Source organism: Podospora anserina, chromosome 1 (genome assembly GCF_000226545.1).
Source record: "Podospora anserina S mat+ genomic DNA chromosome 1, supercontig 6".
Lineage (NCBI taxonomy): Eukaryota > Fungi > Ascomycota > Sordariomycetes > Sordariales > Podosporaceae > Podospora > Podospora anserina.
The window spans coordinates 249,630-277,490 of record NW_001914851.1 but is presented as its reverse complement, the minus strand read 5'-3'; the positions used below and the strand labels follow the sequence as shown (position 1 = coordinate 277,490).

Below are 27,861 nucleotides of genomic sequence, written 5' to 3'. Positions count from 1 at the left end.
ATCCCCAAGCCTGATCCCAAGATATCGCGATCAACAAATTCTAAAGTTTCTCAGCGGCAAAATGATCTTCAACGCGCAGGCCAGTTCTGCTACATCTACGAGAAGACCCAGAACCACACCCCAAGCCAAAATCCGCACCCCAGAAGACCCCCAGTCTATTCAACTGATTGTGTACAGCAGCAATGGCCTGTTGCACGTTTCCAGGACCACGATGATTTCTGCGGGCCCTGGATTACCATCACCGCCCTGCTCTCTCGACAAGACATGGTGTTGGAGGCTCGAGAAGTGGTTGTTCGTGCCTGGGAGACAGCATGGTCAATTGCGGATGATGATTGATAGCCTTGGAAGTCTCGACATGGGGAGATAAAACATCTATTCAGCCTGCCACCGCAAAGGGGTGGTGCCCGCCGCAGCGCCCGGACCTCCGCGCCGGTCCGACGGCACCCTTGGGCAGAATTTCGGATGAGATATCGATCTTCGCATGGATTGCGGATGTATGCAGATCCCGTCTTACGCCCTGTGGTACCCCGTGTCAGGGGTCGAGTGGGGTTATGATGTAGGATTCGGAGTAACTACATGATGGCTCTCCCCCTCTATCTTGCTTTGCTGAAGAATGTCTCCTTCTCGTGCAAGACACAGAGATACCGACATCCACGATCTGGAAGCACCTTCCATAGACCCTATTCAGACTGTGCACCATGCCGCCATTACAGTTCAGCAAAAGCTTCCTGTCATCAGCTGTCTTTCTAGGCGTCGCTATCAGCACTCCAGACTTGTTTCATGCCGAAAGGCAAAGTTTTGCGGCCCAGGCACAAAGGATCGATCAAAGGGCCTTTAATGTTCTCCCGACTGTTCCTCCACCGTCAGAATATGGAGGTTTCATTGCTTGGATTGTGTGTGATCTTTTTATCCCTTTCATCATGCCAGCCAAGATGTCAAGTTAACCATCGATATCTGGTCCAACAGCCATTCGCACCACCAAATGCGACAATAGAGTCTCTAGTTGCCCGGCCCTTTCACATCTACAGCAAGGAGTTCGAGGATATTATTGGGCCCAACCCAACCTTGACGCTGCTGAACCACACCGATGGCGACCCCTTGTTTCACGAGGCTCCAGTGTGGTAAGTCAACCGACAGCGTGTTTGAGCTCATGGCAACGACTACTCGGCTAACATATGATGCAGGAATCCATCCACAGATGAAATGTTCTTTTGTCAGAATGCAGGTGCGCCAGCTGCCGGAACAGGGATGCAAAAATCAGCCATCATTCAGAAGATCAAATTGTCTGCCATCACAGGGGCTATCACCAGCCAGAGAAATGCCAGCGGATCTGTTCAGATTGAGGATGTGACTGCGGCTGACGGAGCCAAGGTTATGAACCCGAACGGTAGGGTTTTATTTTGCACGTGCTTGACGAACGCATCAGACTGAATACCAAAATAGGGGGCACAAACTACAAGAACAAGTTGCTCTTTGTCGGACAAGGAAAGGGGGAGAACATTCCTCCTGCCATTTACCTTATGAATCCAGAGCCTCCTTATGATACAAAAGGTCGGTTAGGTAGTCTCCGCGCGTCGAGTACTTATCACGTGCTAATGTCAGGAGGATACCTAGTCATGCTGAACAACTACTTTGGTCGGCAATTCAATTCCATCAACGACGCCTCAGTCAACCCCCGAAATGGTGACATCTATTTCACCGACCCTACCTACGGATTCGTTCAAGATTTTCGGCCTGCACCCGGCTTTCCAAAGCAGGTGTGGCGTTTCAATGAGGCTACTGGGGCTGTCACTGTGGTGGCGGATGGATTCAGCATGCCAAACGGCATTCAATTCTCACCATCGGGGTCACATCTTTATGTGACCGACAGCGGGGTAGCGCAGGCTTTCAGAGGGATGGAGTATAACAATCCTTCCACGATGTTAGTTGATCTTTGTTGTTTCGTTCACAGCCCGCTGATACAATTAGTTACCGATTTGATGTCTCCAGGGATGGGACCTTGTCCAACAGACAAACCTTTGCGTTTATCACACCTGGTATACCAGATGGGATCAATGTGGATACAAAGGGCAATGTCTACGTGGGCTGTGCAGATGGCGTGCAAGTTTATAGTCCATCAGGGAAGTTGATTGGAAAGATATTCCTGGGCAAGGGAGTGGCCAACTTTCAGTTCGCGGGGAAGGGAAGGATGGTGCTGTTGGCGGAGACGGAGTTGTACTTTGTGGGCGGGTTGAAAGCTGAGGGTGCTTTTCCGGGGAGGTTGTATTAGTCGGTGTCCGATGTGGACGAGACGTGCTGCGGGAGAGCACAGCGGTAGTGAGGCTGGGGTGTTGCCTGATGAGGAGTTATTATTCGATAGTAACTCTTCTGCTTTGACCGTATTTCAATGATACTCTCCTGTTTCTGCACCATGTGCAGCTGTAGTGAGATCAACCCCCTTTTCCCCTTTTTTCGCAAACCCTGGGGGTTCAGGCTGGTACCGTATGATATCTGTCATTCACATTCACAACAAAAACCCGATTGTGTTTGCCGGCACGAGCTCATAATAGTGTTGCACTCTAAATCCTTCTCATCCTCTTTCGGTCAACGGATGGAGAGTGTTCCCCGCATCCTACAGTTTTGATAGCCGCCATATTAACTCCCATCCTTTGTTGAGTTGGCTATGGCATGCCGTCTCTACTGTTGGTCTGCTTTCTTGATTCCAATGAGCGATCTCGATGCAGAACGTTGGAGTATTTAGAGGGCGGAAGGCGTGGAGAAGATTGGAACGTTTCTGACCACCTTGAATAGGGCACTTTTGGATTGAAAATAACCTGAAGCTCAAACAGCATGAAACCACAACTTCTGGGGCTTTTGGCTTGGTTCTTCATGCCTGAGGTGCTGGCTCATAGTAAGCTCAACCCTCCGCAGCCTAACACGAACGAGTTGTCCTGACAGTCCAGACACGATGGGCATCCTCCTCGTCAACCGAACCGCCACCCCGGAATGGCTCTACGTCCGCGACGTCATGGGTCCCAACTACGAAGACGAGATCTTTCCATGGGGCCAATACCACAAGACCATACCCCAGATGGACGTCCACCATCCGGACATCACCTGCGGCAGGAAGGCCTTTGCTGCTGCGGCCAACACCTCCACGGCTGATGTCATTGCGGGAAGTGAAGTCGGGTTCCGAGTCAGCTGGGATGCCTACGGGCCTGGCGGTGAGTTTTACCATAGAGGGCCCGCACAGATTTACCTATCGAGGGCACCCGGGGACGATGTTGAGAACTATCGTGGGGATGGGGATTGGTTCAAGATTGCGGTTGCGGGGCCGAAGGACAATAATTCTTGGTTGTTGTCGGGGGAGGGCGATGTGAGTTATCATGGATGATCATTCAGACCCCCATCTCTTCGTGGTGTGGATGGGACTGACAGAGGGAAACAGTTCAACTTTAGCATTCCGCTGACGACGCCACCGGGGAAGTATCTCATGCGGATCGAACAGTTCTGGCCGACGGACTTGTACAACTACAGCCAGTGGTTTGTCAACTGTGCTCATGTCAATATTATGGGCGAGGGCGGTGGGAGTCCAGCCGGCTTTGCAAGGTTTCCGGGGACGTATGAGATTGATGATCCAGGTGAATTACCTCCTTGAAGACTCCGATTCGGAGAGAGATGCTTGCATCTTGCTAACAAGACGAAAGGGATTCGGCTTCCTGGGAATCAGATGGTCCTTGGATCCGTCAAAGTGGAGGATATGAGGTTGCTTGAGTACAAGCCTCCCGGGCCTGCTGTGTGGGCTGGCTGAGTGAAAACATGGTGTGGGATGGCAGGCAGAAACTTTTGAAGAGTTGATATTCCGCGGCAAGCGTTGTGGACAAAACATACAAGCCGACGAAAAATGAGTAGAGCTTTGCGTCAGCCGAAAAACGAGGAGCAATGATGAACTGTTGATACATGTGTCCAATTCGGATCCGCCTGCATCAGTTTTGCTTGTCAATGCCGCAATACACCTCAGCCACTGTCGCCACGGGAATCAAGCGGTGTGTTTCGGAGTTGAACCTCGAAGCTGCTACATCGCGCATTCCCTACCTGAGGTGATGAGAGTACGTACTCGAGGGTCACTGGATCCCCATCTTCAACTGGCGCTTGCCGGTGCCATGTGGCGGTGAATTGTTCACCCAACTGATAGGGCCGACAGACTTTTCGAGTAGTGTGATACCTAGCAAGCTCGGCCACGGCACAGACTATGTTCCTTCACGCTTTGACTGACGTTTTTACACACAATCAAGTTTTAGCACGAATTATCAGTATTTATTTGCTCAAAAAACTGTGACCGTGATATCGAGGTTTTGGAGCTGAGGGAGCTGTTGGCGAAAGACAAGGGTCAGGTACCACCTTTTGACCCACACCTTGTTTGGACCCACCGCGGGCCGCTGACAGCAAGCAGCATTTTCTCCACAATTCCGCCTTTGTTTCCCAGGAACATCAACGAGAAAGCAACGGCACTTCTCGGCAGTCGCGACGTGCCACTTCTTTTCCCGATTGCGATCAAGAGATAGACTCCGACATCCTCTTTCACGTTCGTTGCCAGGCTCTGGCAATAATGGCTTTCCCGTCCTACAAGCGGTCGCTTGATTCCTTCAATCCTGAGGCTTCCTCACCCAGACCGCCTCACCGCCGAAAATTGAACAATTCCAGGTCCACACCGACCTCCACCATTGCAAACCTCGGCCTTGTTCCAGACTTCAACCCCACGCAAGCACTACAGCAGAAACCGCACAGCTGCTTGAAGCACCATGCGGGACCCGACCTTATATCCCCTCTTTCTGACGAGCTCCTTCTGCGCATCCTCTCTTCTCTCTCACTGAATCAGCTCCTCGGCGTTTCTCCCGTTTCCCGCCGATTTTATACCCTCGCCTGCGACTCGCAGTTGTGGAAGAATTTGTACTACCATCGCTTTGTGCTGCCTAGAGCCCGACTCATACCAGGCTTCGGCCCACACCTGGGTGGGTATCATAGCAAGAACACATTCGGTCGAGCCTGCAGGTGGGGAACAGGACACCGAGCCTGCGGGAATGACCTCGATACAGATTTGAAGGTCAATAACGTGGGAGATCTCAATACCGGCAGTAGCGGCCAGGATGAAGATGCCGAGGACGAAGAAGAGGAGGGGGTGCGGGACTGGCTGGAGGGGGGTATAACACCGCCTGAGGACCACGATGACGACGTGCAAAGCGACGGCGTACAGGAAGACCCGCTGTTGTACTACGCACCCGATGAGGACAGACCGAACAGGACGATGGACTGGAAGAGACAATACAGAATACGCCACAACTGGGCGAAGGGCAAGTGTAAGGCTGTTGAGCTTCGCCTAAGCAGAGGACAGGAAACAGTGAACACCCCACGTCATGAAGAACGTTTCAACGAGCATCAACGCTCGAGGAAAGGACAGAGGAGTTTCATAAAGGTAGTTCAGGGTATTGCAGTCAGTGCAGATAGCCAATATCTGCGCGCATGGGATCTCAGGAGCCGCAAACTGTTGGGACATGTAGGGTTGGTGGAGGTCCCAGAAGTTGACGGGGACGCCCACAGCACTGCACCAAGCTGCATGGTCATCGATGAGGCAAAGCTCGTGGATGGACTGCTGGACATTGCGCTGGGGTTCACCGACGGGAGCTTTGGGGTGTGGAGGCTATCTGTCAAGGACGGCCGCTTGAAACGACGATACCGACACGAAAAGTCCAGCAATGGCGAGCTGATTGAGATGGCGTACTCGCACCCGTACCTGATCACAGCTACCGGGGCGGTTTTGGTATCGCTTTACACCTTTGGTGGCTCCACGGCTGGTCCCTGTGATAAAACCATGGTGTTACCGCCGCCGTATCTACTAACATCGCTAGACTCGCACACGTGCCAGGCACCTCTCTCCTTCTCCATCCGGAAAACGAACTCTTCAGTCATCGCATCAATTGCATATACGGTGACTACCCACATCGGCTGGTCTTTTGGCGTTCAGGATCTCCACATTTCACCCCCTATTCAAGATGATCCAGCCTCGATGCCAGAAATCACAACTACGCCCATCGCTCACACTCTCCCGCTTCTCCTGTTCCGTCGCCCGGTCAACTGGATTGAGTATATACCCAGGCCAGGTGATGGTTCCCGCGAGCCCGCCGAATCAAGCGTATATGAACCTCCCTTCACACCGCCCATGACTCCCCGGTCTAGAGTCATGGACCCTGGCCGCTTATCCCCTCACTTCAGCTTCTCCCCTCGCGAGTGTGGGCCGAAAGCCTTGTGCTACAACCACCCTTACCTCGTTGCGACCCTGCCCGACAACACTTTATCTCACTTTCTGTGCCGGTCTGGCCCGTCCTCCTTGACGGTCACCTCTGGTCATCGGCTATGGGGGCACACGTCTGGAATCAGCCAAGGTCAGGTCAACTGCCGCGGTAAGGCTGTCAGTGTGGGCTCTCGAGGTGAGGAGATGCGCGTGTGGGCTTTGGAAGGTGCCACGTCGAGGGCGAGCAATGTTATGAGTGTGGAGATACGGCCGGAGAGGGTCCCGGGGCGGGACAACGAGACGAGCCGGTACTATGACCCAATTGATGTTGCAGAAGAGCGGGATCTGGTTGGGTTTGATGATGAGATGATTGTTGTTTGGAAGCAGAACAGAGGCGGGGGAGAGAGCCTGGTGATTTACGACTTTACTTGATAGGAGACGCATCCCTGTGTTGGTACTCGACTGCATTGAGGCGAGGCTGGCGTCTGTTGTAACGTCGCGTGACAGAGAGGAGCCTCAATCACTTCGGACCCTCCATAAGTCCTACCGCGATCTGGACAACCCGCAGGACTGTGCTGCCACATAGAAATGCAAATCCGTTGGGTAGTGCCGGGCGCTGCTCTGCAGAAATCAGACACATGCACCGCATGCACTGCGTTCCAGCCATCAGTGCCTATGCGCAGTTCTGCCTCATTGGACACAGCCTGACAGGCTGGCGGATTGAGGGACACCGACAGAGAAGGCATCATATCATGTCGGTGTCTTACACCGCATTCCTCAATATGGAAACCGGCAATAACATGGCAAGGCGGAGCCTCAACTTCTGTTTCGGCATTCCCTTCGACGGACCGCGCTGTCTGCCTACAGCGTTTACCTGCAGGGTGCTGTGATTCTGGACCACTACGTGGTTGTCGAATCATGAACGACGGCTGCCTAGTGTGAGGACGCGTCGTTGATGGTTCATTGACTCAACCGGCGAGGGGGCAAACCGGAAGCTGTGGAATTGACGAATGGGAAGGGCAAATCGGGTCCGGGGAGGCGTACTGGAATTGGAAGTATGGGTGTGGGCATTGGGGAGTGAGTGTGGGTATCACTGGAATTGTGTCTGTCCGTCATCATTTGTCGTCCAAGGTACATGAAGAGATGGGATGCGTGTGTTCATATTGGAAGCGTGAAGGACAGAGGAAGGATGTGTGCACAAATGGGCGTTATCATAATAGGATCCACGCTTTGTGGCAATACCGCCACAGATTACAAATTCGCGGGCAGGGCGAGGCAAGGCCCAGGGCCGGAGTTGATTTGATGTATTCGTAAGAGGTTCACAATGGTAACTCGACAGAGGGGGGGCAACAGCCCTCGCGGCCGTCCAGAGGCGGTGGCTCGTGTGTGCCAATCGCACTGGGAAATTATAAGATGGCATTTTCCTCGTCCTACTTCAGTGCACCTGATTGTGTTCATCGACCCTCAACCCATTGAAACCAACCTGCCCAAATTGGCCGGTTGCCGACTGGGAAAGTGAAACAAGACGTCGTAAAATTCGACACGTGTGAACGAGCAAATAACGTGAATGTGCTACAGCGATATGAAAGGTGAAGACGGCAACGCTCAACCGCAGGGCAGTTTCGCGTGGAATTCCGCATCGGGTTGGTAGGCAGTCACCGGCCGACATTGCGCTTTTGACCACACGCGACGACTCACACTCACCTCGGACCCATGTTCATCATATCCGTACTTTGGCGTTCCTCGCTCAGCCCTACTTACTTCCGATGCCTCCGTCTTATGAGGGTCTCCCACGTAGGCGAGTTACGTGGACAAACCACTGACAGACCTTGTTTCGGACCTCCGTTTTCCTTTTTGCAATCTTCCACTTCGTTTCCTTCCTTGGACCTGGGCCCGGCCCTCAAAGAAACCTGATATTTCGAAACATCTAACTCTGCCGAAAACCTTGGGTTTGTTGATCCGTGAAGGAACACCCGGGACCTGCCCTGCCCTTGCCTGTCTGCTTCCCGCGGGGGTTGCGTTGCGGCGGCAGTGTTACTCAGATGACGTTCTCCCGGATAATAAGCGCTCCTTATCTGCGGTCTTCCTTGTTATCGCCGATGCGCCAAAAAGGAAAAAGAGGTGTGGTGGATGATGTTCCCCTCGAGTGGTGCCCGTGATCGCAATCACCAAGAAGGTGGGTGTGCACAGGTGAAACATGACGGCATCACCAGGTTGGCCATTCTCGACACCGTCCCCCCCGCCCCCCGTTCTGACCGTTCGGATGACACACATTTCGAATGGAAAGGGGGGTAAAAGGTAGGTAGGCGTGGTTGAGCTTGTCCTCAGATCAGGTGACCAGCGCTTCATCTGAAACCTTGCTTGCTCTCTGCGCAGAATGCTGCAGAAAAGGTAGTTCGTCTGGCATCTCCCGAGCTCTGGGAACATAAGATGGACAGGGGTAAGACTTACAGTTCCCTGCGTGCAGGGGGCCACGAGTGGGATCGTGGAGTCACAGGGTGAGATATGATAGGTTCACACCCTCTTGTTTCGAACCGTTCTCCAGAACAGGTTGGCTCAGGTGAAGATTATGCGTGCGGGATTCGTAGACCACTCATGCCTATCAATCTGAATACGGGAATAGACTGAAGGACCGCTTCTTAGAAGACTTGGAATCCGAGCGCTCGTGACTGAGACAGCACAGTTGGTTGGTCAGCCGTGCGGTGGTGGTGGTGGTGGTAGCTGTTGTTGATATTGAGATCAGATATTCCTATACCATGCACTTCTCAACACGCGTCGTGTTGTGTGTAGTGACACAAATGGGTGGCCACTCAAAAAAAGCAACATACTATCATCAGGCTTCTTCGTGGTTTGTGTCGTTCTTCATTCTCGGATCATGTCAGGTACCCGAGAGGGCCTTGGTCAATCGGACAGCCGCGGACCTTGTCTGAGCTGGGCTTGCAGTGCATCAACACCACCTCACTCTGCAGGGCATATGCACCGCCAGTTTCCACGACTGGCTGTTAACAAGTTAACTGGCGGGTTGAAACCGGGCGAGGCTGTCTGGCCCCGAGTGATACTGCGCAGCGGTACCGGGACCGCACATGGTGGCTGCTCAAAGTGTATCTGGGGTAATGTTTAACAACCCTTGTCGGCGATCAGCCCTGAGGCTTGTCAGGCTCCCGATGAGATCGTTGGTTGGCTGTTCCAGACATCAGCATCGGAAGCATGAACGTCGGAATTGCAAGAGATTGGATGTTGGTTAACTCAAGGCGACAGTAATTATGTGTAGGATTATGGTAATCGATGAGATAAGATATGCTCTCATTGTCGTGTTTCGGGTGTTCTGTTCGAAGGGTGGTGGGTTGAGCTGGGCCGAACCCAGCTGAAAGCAGTTGTCGACACCTAGACCACCCTCCAAGCTGTCGGTGTGGTGATCCGTCGCCGAAGAGGTTGTCGACAATGTGTGGCGCCAACTGAGGAGGAAGAGCTGCCATTACCTAGGTGTGGTGCCCTTGCGCGGTTGACGCCGACGACACTGGCACACTGGGTAGTGCAGGCTTTTAGCGGCCCAGTTGCGTGCAAATCAATCATGGTTCAAGGAATGGAGATGTCGAACAGTGTGGAGTTGGTCGCAGGCAGGATCCACCAGCCCTGGGTCAGTCGCGGTCAACTAACCAATGGGCCCGCTCCATCCACCCCTTTCATCGTGGGGGTGGAACAACTCAAGGAACAGCCAACAAACTCAAAATGCACATCGCTAACCCAACTGCTACCTTTTTCGAGATCGAGAGCAGCGAAATTCAGCATGCATTCCAGAGGGACAATAGCAAGCTAGGCCATGCAGGGACTCCAGATTTCATCATGCCTCCTCAGATGCACCCCCGCTCGAAGAGGAAGGACCCCAATGGTGTTGCGGAAGAGGGGCACACATGAGCAGTGCCCCTCATTTGAGGGGTGATAAGATAATGGCGGGGTGAAATGGTGGGATGACCTCGGAATCATGGCGCTGTTGAGAAGCGATGGATGAAGGCTCAAGCTGTGTCTCGGGAGATCAAGTTTTCAAGGCATGTTTTGGCAAGGAATATAGTGGCTATATCTCACTTGGGTTTGGAAGGGAGCAAGACTGCTGACAAGGCGTCAAGAACCAAGCTGGCATGTGAGGAAAGCCGGACACCATCACAGGCCACAGAGGTCACTGCGAAGGTTGCTAGCCGCGTTATCAAACAAGAATGGTGCTATCAATGGCGAGCTGTGGTGTGCCTTGGAAGTTGGAGGGCAGCAGTGAAATGGAGGGGGTTGATCAGGCGGAAAGGTATCTTGAACTGCCCAGAATATCGAGCAGTGGTGTGTGGTGCAACCAACGGGTGACTCCGCCCAAAGCGTTCGAAAGATAGCGGGTGTTTGAAGGTGAGAGCCCAATTCAAAATGGCTCCCACAGTGCATCACGCCGGCAGAGCTGTTTTGTGCTTCCAGAATTGTTACTAGGCGGCAAACTGGGTGACGGATCACCAAAGTCGCCGATGAGGACCAATAATCCATACAACTGACTTTATTGAACGGCATTGCGGACTTAAGCATGGAGATTGGAGAAACTCGTGGGCATCCGGGATTACCAAGCGCAATCCTGGGAGCTGGGAGCTGGGAGCTGGGAGCCGGGAGCACATTGTTGGGAGTCATGCCACACGCCTTACGAGACAATGAAAGTCAATTGCGTCCATGTGAGCCTGCTAGCCGATGGCGGGCAAACTGGGGAGGGTTGCGAATCAAGGAGGCGAGGTTCTGTCCGCGATGAGTGCGATGCTTTGGTGCTATCGGTGCCATGATCACGGATCGTTCGGAGGTTGCTTCGACGCAATGGCAATCAATCGTGCTGTTTCTAGCGTATTGTGCCATGAGAGATATGTCGGCCGAAATCCGACACGGCACTGGGCCAACTCAATTCTCTTGAAATGCTCAATGGCAGCGGTCTAACAAGTCAGGTAGCTCACCTGGACTGTGAACAGAGGGACACCGGATGAAAATGGGCAAAACCTTGGCTCCTTTGGCATCAGGTTGTGTGGAATTGTGAGATTGCAATGTCCGGTGTCTCTATTTCTCCACCAGAAATAGCTTACTATTGATATCAAAGAATCCGTCAGGCTGGATTTGCGATCAGCCCGCCTAGAGCAGTTGAGTTTGATACCATCGTTCAGGTGGAAGGTTGTGGTACCTCTGAAGTGCCAAGAGTACATCGTCATAAGCGGCATCTTTATCGGGGCTTGGGCCTATCATTGGTCGAGCCATCAGGCTGTCGAGCTCGCAGCCACCTGGGACCAACCGGCAGATTACACAGCACGCCGGTTGCCAGGACCTTCCATTCCCTCCATTTCGAGGTCAACCTGTTAGGTGAAGCAACGCCCCAAAGGACATCGAGCTATGAGTCACACTTCTTGACGCGGCCAATTCGACTCCAACCCCCAATATCTCAGAAACGAAGCCTCCAGACCTCTTCACAGGATGGGACCGCCTCTCTCGCCCGCGTTGCTGCCTTGATTGGCCAATTCACGTTCCATTGCTTCTTGTTCGCTTCAGCAATCCCAAGTGGCAACGCGTCGGTGGTTGAGCCATGGCGTCCATGCACCGACCTGCTTGCACTGATCTGAGTTGTCGAACTCCCCTTTCGCACGGGGAAGCGCGTGGATGCTACGGATGTTCAAGCTAGGCCTCACTGCCCAACTGGCGCCCAATTGGGGTTCAAATTCAATTGAGTATGGAGGCTCATGTGCCAGACACCGCTCCCCGCGCTCAATTGACAAAAAGGGGGGTTCCACTTCAAATCGCCGGCCAGTCCAACTCCCCCTCCGCAACCCCACAGAGCCCACAACCCCTCCTTCACAATCTCGACATCACCTCGTCCCCCTCATGAAGGGTAGCTTGCAACTGAAGGCGGACAGCCCGACCTGATACTCACTCAACCCGCCAAACTGCGACGTTCTTGATTTTTCGTTTGCCGAGCCTGCCCATCCCAAAGATACCTAACCCAACGGCTTGTCCATGTGGCCATCTCAGTCTTCGGTCCGGTTGATCGCCAGTTTCAAGTGAGGAGCCAGGCGGACAAGACTACAGCGCGGATTGCCTTGGTAGTAAGGCAGGTGCCCCAGTTTCTAGTCCCAGGATCAGCTTCCTGAATGTAGACTCTCACGGGAAGCAATGTTCGTCGTGACATACAACTTGGCACCTGTCTCCGCTCGCCAGATGGGATGTCACAACCCAAACCCAGGTGCCCAAAGCTCTCCCTCGACGACAAAGCAACATGATTGCGGCAGTTGCAGCATTGGTGGTTGTAAGTGGTCCAATCGTCCTGATATTCGAAACAACAACAGCACAGTGTTGGAATACCAAAACACCAATCACGACAGGAGGGCTGTTTGATACAAGCCAGCGTTGAGGGGCTCTTGCGGTGTACTCACAAGCAACAATCTTGGGCAGGAGTACATTCTCTCTCCTGCACGGCAGACTGGCGCCCGACAGTCAAAGAGAGCTGCTTGACCTAACTGGCCACAAACCTCTGGTCCATCCCCTCGGCATTTCGTTAGTCTGCCCCCTGGTGTGTCTCTAGCACTGCGTACATGGAAGTACATGTACATGTCCCCAGCCCGTTGCACCGTTTTGGGGCCATCCGTGTGACCAACCTCACCCTCCCCAGACCGTTTGCCGCCTTGTGGCGCTTGGGCTTATAAGTGTAATGACCCACAGTGTATGGAGTACTTGGTCGTCCTCCATGGCTTGCGCCCTTGCTGTTCATAAGTCTCCCTTCTCGCTCTTATTTCGTCTTTTGGTTAATCTCGAGCAACGCCCACCAGAAGTTTCTTTTTTTGCCATTGTCCGTTACAAAGCTGCCTACACAAGCATTGCGCGGCGCCCATTTCGCCACTGTCACCGACGGCTTCCAACGGCTTCCATTGACCGACCATTGCAAGGCCACCGCCAGCTATTGTTCACCTATATCCCCACGAAGACCCCCCAGTTGGCTATTGTTCAGTTTCAGCAAACAAGGCAACTACCACCAACAAAACCACGGCCACAGCCAGACGATGGGCATTGAAAAGCTTCGCATTGTGCCCTATTCAACAACTACTTGAGCTGCCGTTCCCCCTCATACAGACACCCACGCGCCCAATCAGTCGCCGCAGTCATCATCAGACAAAGAAACCACGGGTGCCTGACGTGCCCGACCATACAATCCTGCATTTCTCGCCCTACATCAACAGCAGTTGCAAACTCATCCTTCTACAGCCGATCTCGCAAGGACAGTTCTACGCAACTCCAGGTCCTGGCCAGTCCCTCGTCATCGTCCGAACACGCCTCGTATGTCAATGCTTGGGGTTTGCCACCCTGCAGACGGCCAGACAGTCATGCCCAACATGGCTGACCAACTGAACTCCAACAACAACTCGATGCACATGCCTATGTCGTTTGGAAGAATTCACCCGACGGCAAGGAACCCATTGTCACCGCCTTCCCAAACGCCAAACTTGTCTACCGCACGCTCCATCATGCCAAACCCAAGTCATCTCCTGTCTCCTCCTGGACCTGCTCCCTTGGACGACATGAACTCGGACATGAACATCACCGCGCAGAACAGCAAGGGTTTTGAAATGCAGCGCCCAAACCCACCTCCTTCCCCGCCTGTGTCGCCTCCTTCATCGCCGCTTTCGAAGTCGACCGCGTCCGTGATGCACCGCAGCGTCGGACCAAGCGATCCGATTTTGTATGAGACTGCCGAAAGGGCCAGCGCTGCCCCCTTGCTGCTCTTTCCACCGGCCCCCAGGACAGCTGGATCAGTGGAGGATGACTTGATGAACAAACACATTGCGGCGAGACCTCCCAGTCTATTTGAGAGCGTCTCGCCTCCTAAACGGGAGGACTATCAGCTGGTGATCTTCTTCAAGTCTGAGGTCTACAAAAGGTTCAGCCAAAATCCAAGGAAGTGGATGGAGCAGGAAAGGAGGTTGCGGCAGGCCGATCGTGAGAGCGCGAGAAGTGTGGCGAGGGCGCGGCTTCCGACCATCCTTCCGGCTTCCAACCCTACGCCACCTCGGATACACGTTCCCAGGGCACCTGTGGCTCGTGTGCAGAAACCAAGATCCCCCAAGGTCAAGGCACAAGCCCCTAGGCCTATCCGAGCAACTCCCGCGCCAACTCGTCCGCCGACAGCGGGTCACATCCACGCCACCCCAGAGCCTCGCATGCGAAACGCGGCGCCAAATCGCGAGGACAAGGATTTTGAGGCATTGGAAGATCTTTCACCGCCACTCGACTCGCTCCCGCAAGGGAGGCCAAATAGTCTAAAGGTGGAATGGAAGGGGAATGCTCTGGATCTCAGCAACGACCCACATCGTCACTTGCTTCACCCTGATGAACTCATCCTGGCAAGCAACCTTCGGCTGGACTGCGCTACATATCTCACGAGCAAGAGACGTATATTTTTGCGCAGGCGCGAATGTGCCTTGATTGGCAAGGAATTTCGCAAGACTGACGCACAACAGGCCTGCAAGATCGATGTCAACAAGGCCTCGAAGCTTTGGCAGGCATACGATAAAGTTGGATGGCTCAACATTGAGTGGACCAGGGCTCGTCCTTAGACTTTTCTCTCTTTCGGGGTGTTTCTTTTTGTATACGGTTTGGTTGGGTTCACTGTTTGGCGGTCTTTTGTCTTTTCACCAGCATCTGCATTTCGGATCTCATTGTCATCAAACTTGATACCCCCTTTCTTGGAGAGCGAGCTTGGTCTATCACCTCTCGCCCAAACACTTATCTCACACATATTTACTTGCATAACGGTCGATAGCGATACAGGAGTGGCCCCTCCGCCATGATTTCCTTTGCACATACATTTTGCATGTTTCACATCACGTACTAGGCCGGAACACATATTTTGGACTACTGGATGAGATGGAGACTGATGCGGATACCCCTTTCTTTCACGTCTTTGCATTTTTTTTGAACATACACCCAGGCAACAGCGCAAAGATGGGCCAGATTGGACATCACCACTCTGAGTTGGATTTCTGGAAAGGACTTTTTGTTAGAAATTGAACAAATCACCACAAACCACTACCGAACAAACTAGGTGGCCCGAAGTCAAGTCGAGACTTTGTTAGGAGAGAATACTACCTGACCTATCAAGGTTGCCATATGCGGCTACCACACATGATCTGCTTTAACCGTGGACAAACGTGCCGCCGCCCGATCTCCATCCCATCATCTCCCATGATTGCATCATTTGATGTCGGGTATGCATCCCGGGATGTCCTCCGATCGATCGATTGAGCCGCCTCGGTAGTGTAGCGCCACATGGGTCAAGGGGGTTGAGAGATCTGTGAGCATAACCAGTACATACATGATGTCACTGAGCGTGGCATTTGTCGTTTTTGTCGTGGCGGAAACAAGCTTTTATCTGATTTTCGTTCGTTTAACCGTCTGTGGGCCGGGGCGGCCGTGGGACCAATGGTACGGGATGCACGTTCTCGGGCTTTCTGTTGCATGCATGGCGTGGCTACCTTGCCCTGCCTGCGATAACGATTTCTGCGAAGGTCAATTGAGCGGTTATGAGCAAAACGGTCGGGGAAACTCCATCCTACATACAGGTGACCGATTCAGTTTTCTCTCGATACACATCCATGGCTTGGACAGATAGTTCTCAAAAGCCATCTCCCTCATAGAAACTCCACCTCCGCTCGCGCTTCTGTTTGTATGGGCAGGACCCCTCCCATAATCGCCATTTTCTACAGTCACTACCGAGGCCAGGAACCACAAGATTGAGTTCATCACCAACCAATCTAATCATACACATGCATGAGTCACCCCTCACTCATAGTATGCACAGTCTCACCTGTAATGACACTCCTTTTGATGGCGTCATCCATTAAATCTTCATGAAACTGGTTGGTGACTACATCACCTCAGATATACAAACTCCTATGGGCCGCTTCAAGTGAGTTGATGAGTTGACGAAAGTAGTACTCATATTAAGTCGGTTATAGTGTTGAAAAATCAAACCATCTTCAAAACAACGCTCAACACGCAAACGGAACAACAATTCAACACCCTGAATCAAAACACACTATTGCAACATTGTGCTGATCTGTTGTAATTTGAATACTTTTCCTTGCACTCCATCACCAATGTCCTACATACCCATGGTAAGGGTGTAGCCACCATCAACAACAACCGTCTGGCCATCAATGTACTGGTTGGCTGCTAGCGCCAACACAGCCTGGGCCATGTCAATATCCCTTCCTGGCCGGCCAGCTGGTACTTTGCCCTTGTACTTCTCAGCGTCAATGTGGCTCTTCTGATACTCGTCGCTCTCGTCAGCGGTCATCTCACTGGGGAAGACACCCGGAGCGATGCTGTTGACGCGGATCTTGTGGCCGTTCTCGGCGATCTCCGCCGCCATCATTCGCGTGAGGTGGACGGCGGCGGCTTTGCTGGCGTTGTAGCTAAAGTCTGTGACAAATGTCAGTATTCATAAAACCTGAGGAGAGAAATAAGGAAAACTCACGATGCTGCGACCCCTTCACCAACCCGCTAATACTGCTAATGTTGATCACAGTCCCCGACCAGTGAGGGTGCCTCTCCGAGCTGGCCTGCAGCAATGGCAAAAACGCCGAGGTCATAAAGTAAATGCTCGCGACATTGGTCTGGTATGTATCCGTCCAGTCTTTCTCAGTCATGTTCTCATTCTCAAACAAATTGTGCTTCATCTCCTGCGCCGTCTCCGTCTCTGTCGTAACCGTCGTGCTGCTCACACCGGCATTGTTGATGAGGATGCACAAGCACTTTTCCCGCGCGGAGATTTCCTTGTACAGACGGGCGACCTCTTCCTTCTTGGTGACGTCCCCTTGGATGGCGATGATCTCGCCCTCAATGTCCTTGTTGTAGATCTCGACTACCTTGTCGAGCTTCTCTTTGGTGCGGCCGACGATGTAGACTTTGGCACCGTTTGCCGCGAGGGCTTGGGTGGCCATGAGACCGATTCCAGAGCCGCCGCCCGTGACGAGGGCGACGCGGCCTTTGAGGTTGAAAAGGGAGTTGCGGTTGAAGTCATCGTGAGATGCGGCGGCAACGCTCTTCGACATTTTGGTGAAGTGACGAAAGGCTTGCTTTTGGGGGGTGTTGAGTGATAGTGGTTGAGGAGCTGGAGTTTTCGCTCTGGGCACCGCTGTGTGGATCGCGCGAGAGAGAACTGGGAGTGATCTGAGTCTTGTGGTTGAGAGAGTAGATGTTTGGATGAGACGAGATGTCAAGGGCGAGAGGGACATGGCTTTTCTTTGGAGGTTCAAAACGCTTGGAGGCAATAAAAAGAACTGGAAGCTCTTTAAGGGTAGGATTAAGCTCCTATGGGCCCTCCAGGTTCGATTTCGTCATGGATTGAGCTGCTGTGGTCGATCTTAAAGATCGATGACGATAGATCCTCTCACTTACACGCCAATTGACCAATCAGATGCCAATGAAGCTGCGGTTTGCCTCATTGTGGGTCCTTGCTTGTGGTAGCTTCCCTCCTTCCAAAGCCCAACGGATGAAACAGTGTGGAAGGTTTGAAAGATGCATTGAGATTCTTCTCGAATACCTTCAATGACAGCCTGATATGAGGTGAAGATGCGGAAGGTGCGATTGTGGAGCGCAGCAGTGGGGCGGCTCCCGGAGGATTTGCTCCCACCTCAGGACACTTGGTTTCCCCTATCAAGGGTCTTTTGCTTCAAATCAAACAATCGCAGGAAGTCACCATCGAAAAAGTATTACCAAAAAAGCTCACCGGAAAAACCCCCTCCTACGGCTTACCTGTTGAGCCATCTGACCATTTCAGTTGCCAGATGAGTGTGTAGGACTGTAGGTGGCTCATGGGTGTGCATTAAACATGTTCAATGTTTGAAACTCCCTGCACCAGTAACGATGTGCTCAATGGTTTAACCCCTTCCTCAATCCCGATGCTCACGCTGCTCAACTGTCGCTAACTCGACATCAGTCTTAGGCCAGAGATGGCTTAAATCGCCAACTGGAAGACTCAGCGTGATGCGCATTTCTCCCGCCATGATGATGAAACACATGTACCATCCTAGCAATGCCACTATGAACAATAATGCACCACCCGCCTGTGATTACCAGATGTGTTAGCCTCGACGTCTTCATTCGGTGGAAGTCTCTCACCTTTTGCAGTTTCCCAGCACCATCAAAGTCCCCGGCACTTGCTCGAAAGTATGCACCACTCAACACCCAGGCTCCAAGGCTGACCAGCAAGAAAATAGTGGCAAAGACAGCGTTGATCTTGCAGGTGAAGATGAAGAAGGTGAATAGGGCGAACCCCCAGACAATCAAATACAGCGCAATGACGGTGTTGTATTCGCGTGAGGCAAGTCCTGTCGGATCAGCATCGGTGGCATATGGAGCAGCCAGTTGCAAAGTTGGGAGCTGGAGCATTCCGAAACTCAGCCAGAACACGGCGAACAGGCCCATGACCATCATGGGAAAGAAGTTCCCCATTATCCACTCGAAGACCATTGCGAAGAGGAGGAGGACGGGGCCGACGAAGAAGAAGATCCCCCTGTTTTTGATTATGTATCAGTCAGCTCTCTGTTCTGGCCTGTACATTGCTGACTTACACGACAGGAGAGAATCCTGAGGCTCCACCCCATCCCATACAGACGATTGAAAAGGTGAAGGTTGAGATCACGAAGCTATGGTGTCGTCAGTATTTATATTTGTCCACTGCACGCCCATCACTCACCCGACAAACCCCAATGCCGTAGGATTCGCAAAGCGTCTGTTGTTGTCCCCAACATGGGGAACTTTTGGTGTGAGGTAGAGTTTCTCGAAGAGCTCTGGGGACATTGTCACCCCAGTTTGCGTTCTGTGGAGGCCCTTCTCCTCGTCGCCCACCACCCGGACGCCATTGGAGCTCGTTGCTGGCTCGCTTTGGGTTGACATGATCTTGATTGTCTCTAACTATTCTTCGAATTTCGTGTCAGATATTCCAACGTGCGGAAGATGCCCGCCCAAAAAGCAAGAAGAGTCAGGAGCACAACAGCGGGAGTCGGGCCCTGATGTTGGGTTTAATGATCCTCTCCTTTACAAACCAGCGTATCTCCAATTGAGGTGCCACACTTTGCAGTACAAACTATTGTTTCTCAGCCATCCAGATGGTGTCCTCGCGCACCAATCGAAAAGCCAACGGAGACTTACCTTGCCATTAACGGCGGCGATCATTGCATAGACCTTCCCCAGACTCTTTATGAATGGTACCCGCTCAGACACCATGCTTAACCTGCGTTGCCTTCTTTGCCTTTAGCGGGAAACAATAGAAAGTTCCCCGCCTGCGGACTGGCTCCTGTGAGCTGAGGAAGCAGTGACTAAGAAATATTGGAGAAGGGGAACCAGACTCAAAGAGGGGCTGGATGCAACGGTGATCTGCCGTACCACGTTGGAAGCAGTAGGGCTTCAACTGCCGGTGGTATTTCAAGGTCCGAATATGGGACCTAGCCATTTTTCCTTGAGAGCCGTGGACTGTAGTATACTTGGGAATTAACGGATCGTCCACTAAAATCATTGCTTCTCTCATATCAAACAGAAAGTCGATCTGACTCTGGACCACAACACCGGCTTGCTAATGATAAAAACCGCCTACTTGATACAAACCCAGAAAACCCCCAAGAAAAACAATTAGAAAACAACCTCCTCGCTGCCCTCCCTAACCCGCTCAATCATCCCTTGCAACCCCTCCTCGTTTTCCGCCCCCACAACCACATCCGCAATGCTCGCCCCCTCCTCCCGATCCTCATACCAACTCAACACAAACATCCTTCCCTCCTCAAACTCCCTCCTCCACTTCCTCACAAACTCCTCCCTTCCGCCCTTGACCGTAATGCCAAAACTGCTGGCGCAATCCAGCCCCCTTTGAGTGAAATGCCCCTTCAACAACGGCAAGGCCAGACTCCCCGACGTCCTAACATTCAAATCCACCACGTGAAACTTTGTTCTCTCCCCACAATGCGTCTCCGTCTCCCCTTCTGTCCCCGTCTCCAAAACATCGATCCCCACCGGCCCGACATACCCATGTTTCGCCACAAATTCCGCAGTCCGCGACATCAACACTTGGAATCTCTCGTACAGTGCCTCCTGCCTCGAGTAGACTATGGTGCTGCCAACCCAGGCGTTATTCCCATCAATCATTTGCTCTGATGCCGCCAAGAAAACAGGCTCCCCGTCCTCATTGACAAAAAAGGTCAAGCCGTAGTCCCCGATGGGGTTGGAGACCATATCCGAGATCACCACCGCCGCGGGATCCATGTGATGATTCTCGGGAGTGACTTGGGACAGCAACTTCCTCAGGGGGCCGTCGGGGCTGGAAAAATCAGACAGCAAATCGTCTTTTTCTTCTTGCGTGGTCACCACCCAGGTTCCCGCTCCGCCGAAAACCTGCTGGTTCTTGAGAACAAACGGCACCGGCCGGGAGGAGATGGCAGAGAGAACTTTGGCAGATTCGGTCTTCACCCATTGACCGCTTGGGCCGGAGCAAGATTCGGGGATGAATGTCAAATCGTTGGATCGCTTGTCTGCGCGGCAGGCGTCGCAGCAGGATCTGGGAGAGGCTGGGGGGTGTCCCTTGACGGAGATGATGTCGCACCTGGGCGTGGGAAGACCGGACCTGGCGAGGCCGGCTTTGGAGTTGAGGATCCAGTGGGTTTCTAGGGAGTGGGTTAGGGGATATGACTCCAGGCTGTCAGCGACGATTTTGTAGGTGATCTTGTCGATGCCGTATTCTTTCATGGGGATCTTGGACGGGCCGGGGCAGAAGACAAGGTTGGGTCTTTGGGAGGGGTCGAGGACGGAGAGGGTGGTGGTGGCTTCTTCACGATCGTGGGCGACTGTGGCGGGGGACTGGTTCATGTTGAACATGATCACTGGGGATGGACCTGCGATGAAGGCGTCTCTTTGGGGGATGAGGCTGAGATACTTCATAGCTAGGGACTTCCTGAGGTCGTGGTTCTTTCGTGTGAGCTCTTTCCGAGGGACGGTGTTGAAAGGGCTGTCTTGATAGAGGTATTTTGTGTTGCGTGGAAAATCTGGGTTGAGGTCAACGCCGCTGTTGACACCGCAAAACACCATTCCCAAACGGGTGCTTGCGTTTTGTGGGCTCGCTCGTCTGAAGAGCTCGGTGAGTGTGGTATCGAGCTTGATTATTGGAAGGTCAATGCCTGCCAGGCTTGATTTATCAACGGATCCCATGGTGTGAAGTGGTTGGCTTGCTGTAGCACAGTACCGTGGGTAGGTGTTGGTGAGGTTCAATCTGAGCTGTGATCCCCCGGCGGCGGTTGGTGTGGGATTTATGTTGACATTATGTCTGCCGCAACATATCGTGGAGGATGCATGTGACGTGGATCGAAGGCCGCGAGCAGCTCTTCCCCGATTTAGCAAACAAAGTAACGTCATTGATGGCGGCTGGCATTGAGACGAAAGATGGCGTCCAGTAGGTCCGAATAAGCTCTATCAAATAGCGTCCGATCTTTCTGTACTGATTAGCGGTCCGCTCTCAGGGGCGTTTGAGTTGTCCGTTCCAGAACCAAAAAGCAGGGACTGTTCGTGCAGGCGGGCGGTCCCGAGAGGCCGGCCCCCAAGTGAGAGTGAGCCGATGACATCATCGTTTAAGACATTGGGTGTTTTCTTCACCGACAAAAGGTGTTTGTTTGCCTGTGATTGATCTGTTTTTGAATCAAAAGAGCCGAGAATCCTATTGTAATGACATCGATGTCTTGGTGAAGTTCCCCGCGTGTGGTTTACTCCATTGGTGGTATAGTTACTGTGACGAGCAGCCATTAGCTGCTCGGAATTCTGTCAAGATATCCACACAACAATGCACTTCTGTATTTCACTTTGTGTTTGAGTGAAGCTCTCATGCTTACACGTAGTGGACCGTCTTCTTCGTTGCATCGAAGCCGTCGGCATTATCCGATCTGGCCCTGTTTCACTGACCACCCCGCGAATTAACTTCTCCAAATATCTGCAAGAGGAGATTACGACCACGTTCTCGAAGCGTCTCAAGTGCATAATCATGTAAGGTCTTGAGGAGCGTTTTACCCCTGAGTTTGTGTCTAACAACTCCCGATGTGCCTATCAGGCATTTTAATCTAGGCTAAACAACCCCCCATTTCCAAAGCTTCCTAGTCGGGACCAGCCGGTCGAATAGATGAAGCGCAACAATATACAAGGTCAACAGAAAGTATTGGCATTGGTGCGGGGAACTTGTAGATCATCCAGAAGGTTGATTCACCCGCACAAGCAAATCTTGATAGGGGAGTTGTTGTGGATTATATATCGGCCATGCACGTCCCTAAGACCTGTTTTCAGGATCCAGTCCTTTTGGCGAAGACTCTAAAACCGATTACAACATGAAGCTTCTCATACTACTCGCTACTGCCACGCTGGCGATCGCCTCCCCAGCCCTATACGGCCGCCAACACAACGTGACTGGCCCTTGTCCGGTTACTGCGACCAATGTCGAGACCTGCAGAGATATGATTGATGCTTCGGCTTGCTGGAACGGAATCATTGGGGCCAATGGAGATGGCAGCAGCCAAAATGCGGAAAGACTGTGGACTTGTGTGCCAGGAGGCAAGAAGAACGTAGGCTATACCCTCTCTCACCAGGAGTGAGACAATTGCTAACAGCAGGACGGGCTAGATGTGTGAATGCTACGGCTGTGACTGGGGATTGGACAGATATGTTACCCGGTACAAGCTTTGCGATGAGCCCTGAGGGAATGTCGGACATAAGAAGTAGAATGAAGAGGAGAATGCGCCTGTCGAAGGCCTAAGAGCAGACCAAGATCCAAAATTGGGTTGACCAAATATGTTATATGCCTATATACGTTGTTAAATACACGCTATGCAGTATGCAAGATAATCCAGTTGATGTATGACCACCTCCCAACACCTTTTCCGTTGCCACCATGACTTTGCTCAGGGTATCCGCCATGAAGATCTCTATGTAGACGGAAATGCACTCATCAAATCGTATGACTCCAGTCTTGTCCATGACAAGAAAGGAAGCCATTTCAAAACAAAGTATCAGACCTGATCCCCTTCAAAAGAGGCCAGGCACCTTCTCGTACAGGCCATCGTACAGCTTCCCAACCCACCCCAATGTCTCGCCCCCCCTGGCTACTATCCCAAGACCACCAGCAGCCCACATCACGCACCCAATAGCAGCAACTCCATTGATAACCAGCAACCTTCTCCTTCTCTTCTTCTTGGTTTGCTTGTCAACCGCCGCATTCCCAGTGTGCCTCTCAAGCTGCCAACCGGCACCCTGCGCCGCCCCAACCCACTTCGCCCACCCCCAGACCATGTGCCCCACACCGAGACCGATCAACGACACAAACGAGGTCCAGGAGATAACAGGATGCTTCGCAAACCCATGCGCTACGAACGCCAACCCGATGTTGGCACTGTCACCTTCTACTAGAAGTGGCAAGCCCCGATTCATGAATGCGTGCGCCGCGAAGATGGCGGTGAAGCCGTATCCTGACGCGGCAATGTAGCTGAAGGTGGGCCATCCGCTCCTCAGAGTGGGGGTCTGCTTTGCTGGCACACTGCCCTTTCTGTGATGATGGTCGTCGCCATAGTACCGCTTGAGATTTTGCGACCTTCGAATAAGGCGGGTGGCTATCCCCGCACCGATGTGGACTACGACTGGTAAAGCGACGAGCAACGGTTCGGAGAGTGGTGTTTGGTAGATCTCGCGCGCTAGGAGGAGGAACGACTCGGAGGCGGGCACGGAACGGGCGAGGACGGGGATGACCGAGGTTGTAGCCAGATGTAGGGTCGTGAACAGTGAAAATGTGTACGACGAGTAGCGCTGGATTCGTGTTACTGAAGGCTGTTTGTTAGCGCAGAGTCAGGAAAGCGTCAACGGCGGAGGAGCTTGCAGTAGAAGATTGGCCCATGACCGGCGCCGCTTAACCCGACGCTGGAAGTAGTTGTCGGGTTGGACCGGAGCGAGTGTGTCGAGTCCGAGAGTGATTCTTCTGGCTGCTCAGGTAGTGGTGGGAGGTCTTTGTCGGTGTATGGGACGGAGGCAGGAGAGTCCATTGGTGTTGGATCCAGTTCGAGCAGGGAGAGCGAAGTAGAAGCGTTGGACACAAGAGTGTCCTGAGAAGCTCTTGATCGTAACGTATGGTACTCCATGGTGGATGAAGGGGGAGACAAACACGGCGTGACCCGGCCTGTCTCAAAGAAAGCGCAGTGCAGAATCCTCAGTGATGGCTTCTGTGCTTTTTTTCCAGCCTTGGAATTGTTGAGCCCCGAAACGATGCGTTGGTTGAGCCGTTGTTGGCATCTGAACTTGGCGGACCCTGGGGAACAACGCCCACTAAACCCGACTCTAACCCCACACTGTTCAGGGCCCCCAGGCTTGGCACACCTCATTTGAGCACAAGCACCCTTGTGATTACTTTGTCCCTTTTTCTTACTCGTTGCAAGTTCAGATGTCCGATCAAGGCTAAATTCTTTGACAACCACGCGGCGCTCATCTCCTCCCGTCACTCACCGCGTCCGATATTCGATACCTACGACTGCCCCCGATGCCTCCCCGAAACCAGACTCTTCCTCCGGCCCAAACTTCGTCGGCGCGAGAAGCCCGACAGGCTTTCTATTGTCAGCTCTGCCAGAAGGGCTACAGCCGCAACAATGACTACGAAGCCCACCTCAGTTCCTACGACCACACCCACAAGCAACGTTTGAAGGACATGAAAGCAATGGTCAAGGACCCCAACGCCATTGCCCGCGCCCGACGACAAGAACAAAAGGCCGAGGGCGTCATCAGCATCAAGCTTGGCGAGGCAGCGGCATCGACGGGTGGAGGGGGGTTCAAAAAGGGCGGCTTCAAAAAGACAGGTTTCAAGTCAGCATTTGTGCCAGTAGCTGGAGCCAGCGGACCACCAGCAGACACGAAAACAGCCACTGCTCCTAAATCCGAGGTGACAGGATCCAGTAGTGTGCTAGCACCGAAAAGCGAACTCGTAGAGAGCGACACAGAGGACGAGGGATATGAAGTTTACGATCCACGGAAGCCCACTGATTGAGCCCCTCTCTTTTAACATCATATGGGAATCATACAGCCAACATCGCATCGTGGTGCCGTTTGGGTAGTCTTGGAAGAAGTTGTTACAGCCTTACGATCTCATGCTACCCTGTCTGGCCGGACTAGAAACCTTGGAACCCCGACAGATCTTCCTCCATCAGGCCAAAAATATGCGTGTTCCCCGAGAACCAGTTCGCCAGCTGAGCAGACTGGTCCATATCATAGCCGAATCCTGCCGGCCCTCCGATCCCATACGTGTGGTCCTGTTGGGAATGCTGCGGCATGAAACCTAACTGGTTCAAGTACATCTCGACGTTGTCTCCAACCATACTCATGTTATGATCTTGCTGTCCCTGCTTTCTGGTTTGGAGCCACAGACTGGCAATGTTTACCAGCACCTGCGATATCCGATACAGCTTGGTAACTCCTGAGGAAACGGGCGCCACAGGTTCCAAGCCCTCGGTGAATCTCACCAGTATATCAAGGTCTTCTTCGTTTGCCGTTTCGATGGTGTGGCAGAAGAGCACGACGAGAGGGATGAAAGGGATATAGAGAATATTCCTGCATGCTGTGTTAAGCACATGGTCATGGAAGATGGGGCGAACACATACCACTGAATATACCCTGCCTTCATGAACAGGCTCTCACCACACAATGCCATGCAACCCTCGTGACTAGAGAATGCTTCCCGTGCTGCATGGATGCACTCTGGGTTGAAGGTACTTGGCGACCCCGGTAGAGTTGGGATTGCACGGTAGATCAGAGTCAAAACTGACCATTGAACCAGAGCATCACCGACGACTGCTATATCGAATGAGAAGCGTGCCTGGGCATTATAGCCCCCGGACATCTTCATTTTCTCGACGACATGCTCAATCAGCGGAGCTGACCGTGCTGCCACATCCTGGAGTGCTTGAGCCAGCTGGCGCGCGTTTTCGGCACGCTTCTCAGCGGTTCGGGCCAGAGCCTCAGGGCTGTAGAGCTCTCTGTACGTCCTTCCCATAACTTCGCTCCAGCTGATCCACCTATCGATAAATTAGCCGGATACATGGTGCACAATGAGACCGCCAACAGTCAACATACTGAGCTTGACCAATCTTCCAGAGTGGATCTACGTTCTTGACCTTGGGACCGATCTCTCTAGGGATTGTTATGTCCCAGTCCTGGATTGCGGTCGGCCGTCCAGCTCGCAGTGACAGGGCGCTATCGAAGATGTATGTTGTCCAAAATAACATCGCTTTATGCTCAGACTCCGTGGTGCTCGGACTACGGGCTCGGTGATAGCCCAGAGTCTGGCAAATATTAGCCGCTATAGTGATGAAATCTCGGGCGAGCGAGTATTTCGACTCCTCGATGGCGTACATCGTCTGCTCTATGGATCAGTCCCGCATCGTGAACAGGATAGGACACTGCTGATACATACAGCCATTATTAGAAGCTCGACACTCTCTCTGCGCTGCGGTAACAAAAGAGGGAGATTTGTAAGCGCGGTTTCGATGTTATCCCGGCAAAGAAACGAAGCCTCGAACAGTTGAACTTGACGATCCCCTTCTGACGCAGCCCCTCTCTCTTGCAGGGTGAAGTACAAGCCCAAATTCACGATCCCCCATTGCATTAAACTGTACTCTTCAGTCGCAAAATAGACCCTGCGAACGTTGTCGGGAAAGTCCTCGATGCCGGTGAATGTGGCAATTGCTGGAAAGCCCATAGGAGGGTGTTCTGTGCTCGAGTCAGTACTTACAAGACCTTCAGGAGAGGGATAACGTATTGACAAACGTTTGATCTCGCGCAGGACACTGAGAACTATATCAGCAGACGGCATAGGCAGTTCAGCCCAGCCGCCTTTTGGGAGAGGTTTCGCAGTGGTGAACCGCGCATCATGGCGGGCATTCTCGATGTTTTGGAGTTTGACAAGCTCCTGCAGGGACAAGAATGCCGCCCGCATCTCTGGATCGAGGAATGGAAATGTGGTGTTTTCGATGAATTGAGTCGCAAATGCGGTATGCTCCTTCATCAAAGCGGTAGCCTCGAAGTCATCGCTCTCGTTGTCTTTGTCAGCACCAAACAAGGCATCTGCACTATTCTCACGAGGGGCTGATGACGAGGCTGCTGCTGCTGACTCGAGTGTAGGAGAGATACTCGAGGATGCTGTTGGTGGGCCTCGGTTGTTGAGGGAGACGGTCAAGTTGTGCAGCATCTTCTCGATGGTTCCCAGGCGGGAGTCGAGACTATCGATCTTTCTCTCACTGCAAACAACCAAATGGGTGGGTGTTAGTCTTCCCAGAAGGGGGTACCGACAGACATGGGCAACAATGAAGACGGGCATTTCCTCACTATTGATGGGTGATGAGAACTCTCTGCCTGGGTTCGCGAGGCTTCTGGCCGAGGCCGGTCGAGCTACAACTTCGACTGGCAGTTCTACAGTTTGAACATACAGGCAACTCTCTATCACAACGAATCTACCCGGCACTTCGACTTAGCACTTCTGTCGA

General features: G+C 52.7%; 10 protein-coding genes across 10 annotated transcripts; 5 read left to right on the top strand and 5 right to left on the bottom strand.

Annotated features, from left to right (window-relative positions):
- Positions 1-698: 698 nt before the first annotated feature.
- PODANS_1_22160 (uncharacterized protein) lies at positions 699-2,269 on the top strand (the record flags this gene model as incomplete). Its single annotated transcript, XM_001906498.1, has 6 exons — positions 699-893; positions 967-1,121; positions 1,185-1,387; positions 1,444-1,551; positions 1,615-1,921; positions 1,969-2,269. The coding sequence occupies 6 exons, from the start codon at positions 699-701 to the stop codon at positions 2,267-2,269; spliced, it is 1,269 nt and encodes a 422-aa protein (XP_001906533.1).
- A 678-nt stretch (positions 2,270-2,947) lies between these two features.
- Positions 2,948-3,637, top strand: PODANS_1_22150 (uncharacterized protein; the record flags this gene model as incomplete). The annotated part of the gene is made up of 2 exons (XM_001906497.1): positions 2,948-3,355; positions 3,428-3,637. 2 exons carry the CDS (start codon positions 2,948-2,950, stop codon positions 3,635-3,637), a joined length of 618 nt encoding a protein of 205 aa, XP_001906532.1.
- A 951-nt stretch (positions 3,638-4,588) lies between these two features.
- PODANS_1_22140 (uncharacterized protein) lies at positions 4,589-6,700 on the top strand (the record flags this gene model as incomplete). The annotated part of the gene is made up of 1 exon (XM_001906496.1): positions 4,589-6,700. The coding sequence occupies one exon, from the start codon at positions 4,589-4,591 to the stop codon at positions 6,698-6,700; it is 2,112 nt and encodes a 703-aa protein (XP_001906531.1).
- A 6,899-nt stretch (positions 6,701-13,599) lies between these two features.
- Positions 13,600-14,874, top strand: PODANS_1_22130 (uncharacterized protein; the record flags this gene model as incomplete). Its single annotated transcript, XM_001906495.1, has 1 exon — positions 13,600-14,874. The coding sequence occupies one exon, from the start codon at positions 13,600-13,602 to the stop codon at positions 14,872-14,874; it is 1,275 nt and encodes a 424-aa protein (XP_001906530.1).
- Positions 14,875-16,421: 1,547 nt separating this feature from the next.
- Positions 16,422-17,556, bottom strand: PODANS_1_22120 (uncharacterized protein; the record flags this gene model as incomplete). Its single annotated transcript, XM_001906494.1, has 2 exons — positions 16,422-16,741; positions 16,797-17,556. 2 exons carry the CDS (start codon positions 17,554-17,556, stop codon positions 16,422-16,424), a joined length of 1,080 nt encoding a protein of 359 aa, XP_001906529.1.
- A 706-nt stretch (positions 17,557-18,262) lies between these two features.
- PODANS_1_22110 (uncharacterized protein) lies at positions 18,263-19,219 on the bottom strand (the record flags this gene model as incomplete). The annotated part of the gene is made up of 3 exons (XM_001906493.1): positions 18,263-18,836; positions 18,895-18,969; positions 19,020-19,219. The coding sequence occupies 3 exons, from the start codon at positions 19,217-19,219 to the stop codon at positions 18,263-18,265; spliced, it is 849 nt and encodes a 282-aa protein (XP_001906528.1).
- Positions 19,220-19,951: 732 nt separating this feature from the next.
- On the bottom strand, positions 19,952-21,721 carry PODANS_1_22100 (uncharacterized protein; the record flags this gene model as incomplete). Its single annotated transcript, XM_001906492.1, has 1 exon — positions 19,952-21,721. One exon carries the CDS (start codon positions 21,719-21,721, stop codon positions 19,952-19,954), a length of 1,770 nt encoding a protein of 589 aa, XP_001906527.1.
- A 1,650-nt stretch (positions 21,722-23,371) lies between these two features.
- PODANS_1_22090 (uncharacterized protein) lies at positions 23,372-24,233 on the bottom strand (the record flags this gene model as incomplete). The annotated part of the gene is made up of 2 exons (XM_001906491.1): positions 23,372-24,166; positions 24,201-24,233. The coding sequence occupies 2 exons, from the start codon at positions 24,231-24,233 to the stop codon at positions 23,372-23,374; spliced, it is 828 nt and encodes a 275-aa protein (XP_001906526.1).
- Positions 24,234-24,869: 636 nt separating this feature from the next.
- On the top strand, positions 24,870-25,370 carry PODANS_1_22080 (uncharacterized protein; the record flags this gene model as incomplete). The annotated part of the gene is made up of 1 exon (XM_001906490.1): positions 24,870-25,370. The coding sequence occupies one exon, from the start codon at positions 24,870-24,872 to the stop codon at positions 25,368-25,370; it is 501 nt and encodes a 166-aa protein (XP_001906525.1).
- Positions 25,371-25,491: 121 nt separating this feature from the next.
- PODANS_1_22070 (uncharacterized protein) lies at positions 25,492-27,695 on the bottom strand (the record flags this gene model as incomplete). The annotated part of the gene is made up of 4 exons (XM_001906489.1): positions 25,492-25,930; positions 25,981-26,394; positions 26,453-26,736; positions 26,793-27,695. The coding sequence occupies 4 exons, from the start codon at positions 27,693-27,695 to the stop codon at positions 25,492-25,494; spliced, it is 2,040 nt and encodes a 679-aa protein (XP_001906524.1).
- Positions 27,696-27,861: the final 166 nt, after the last annotated feature.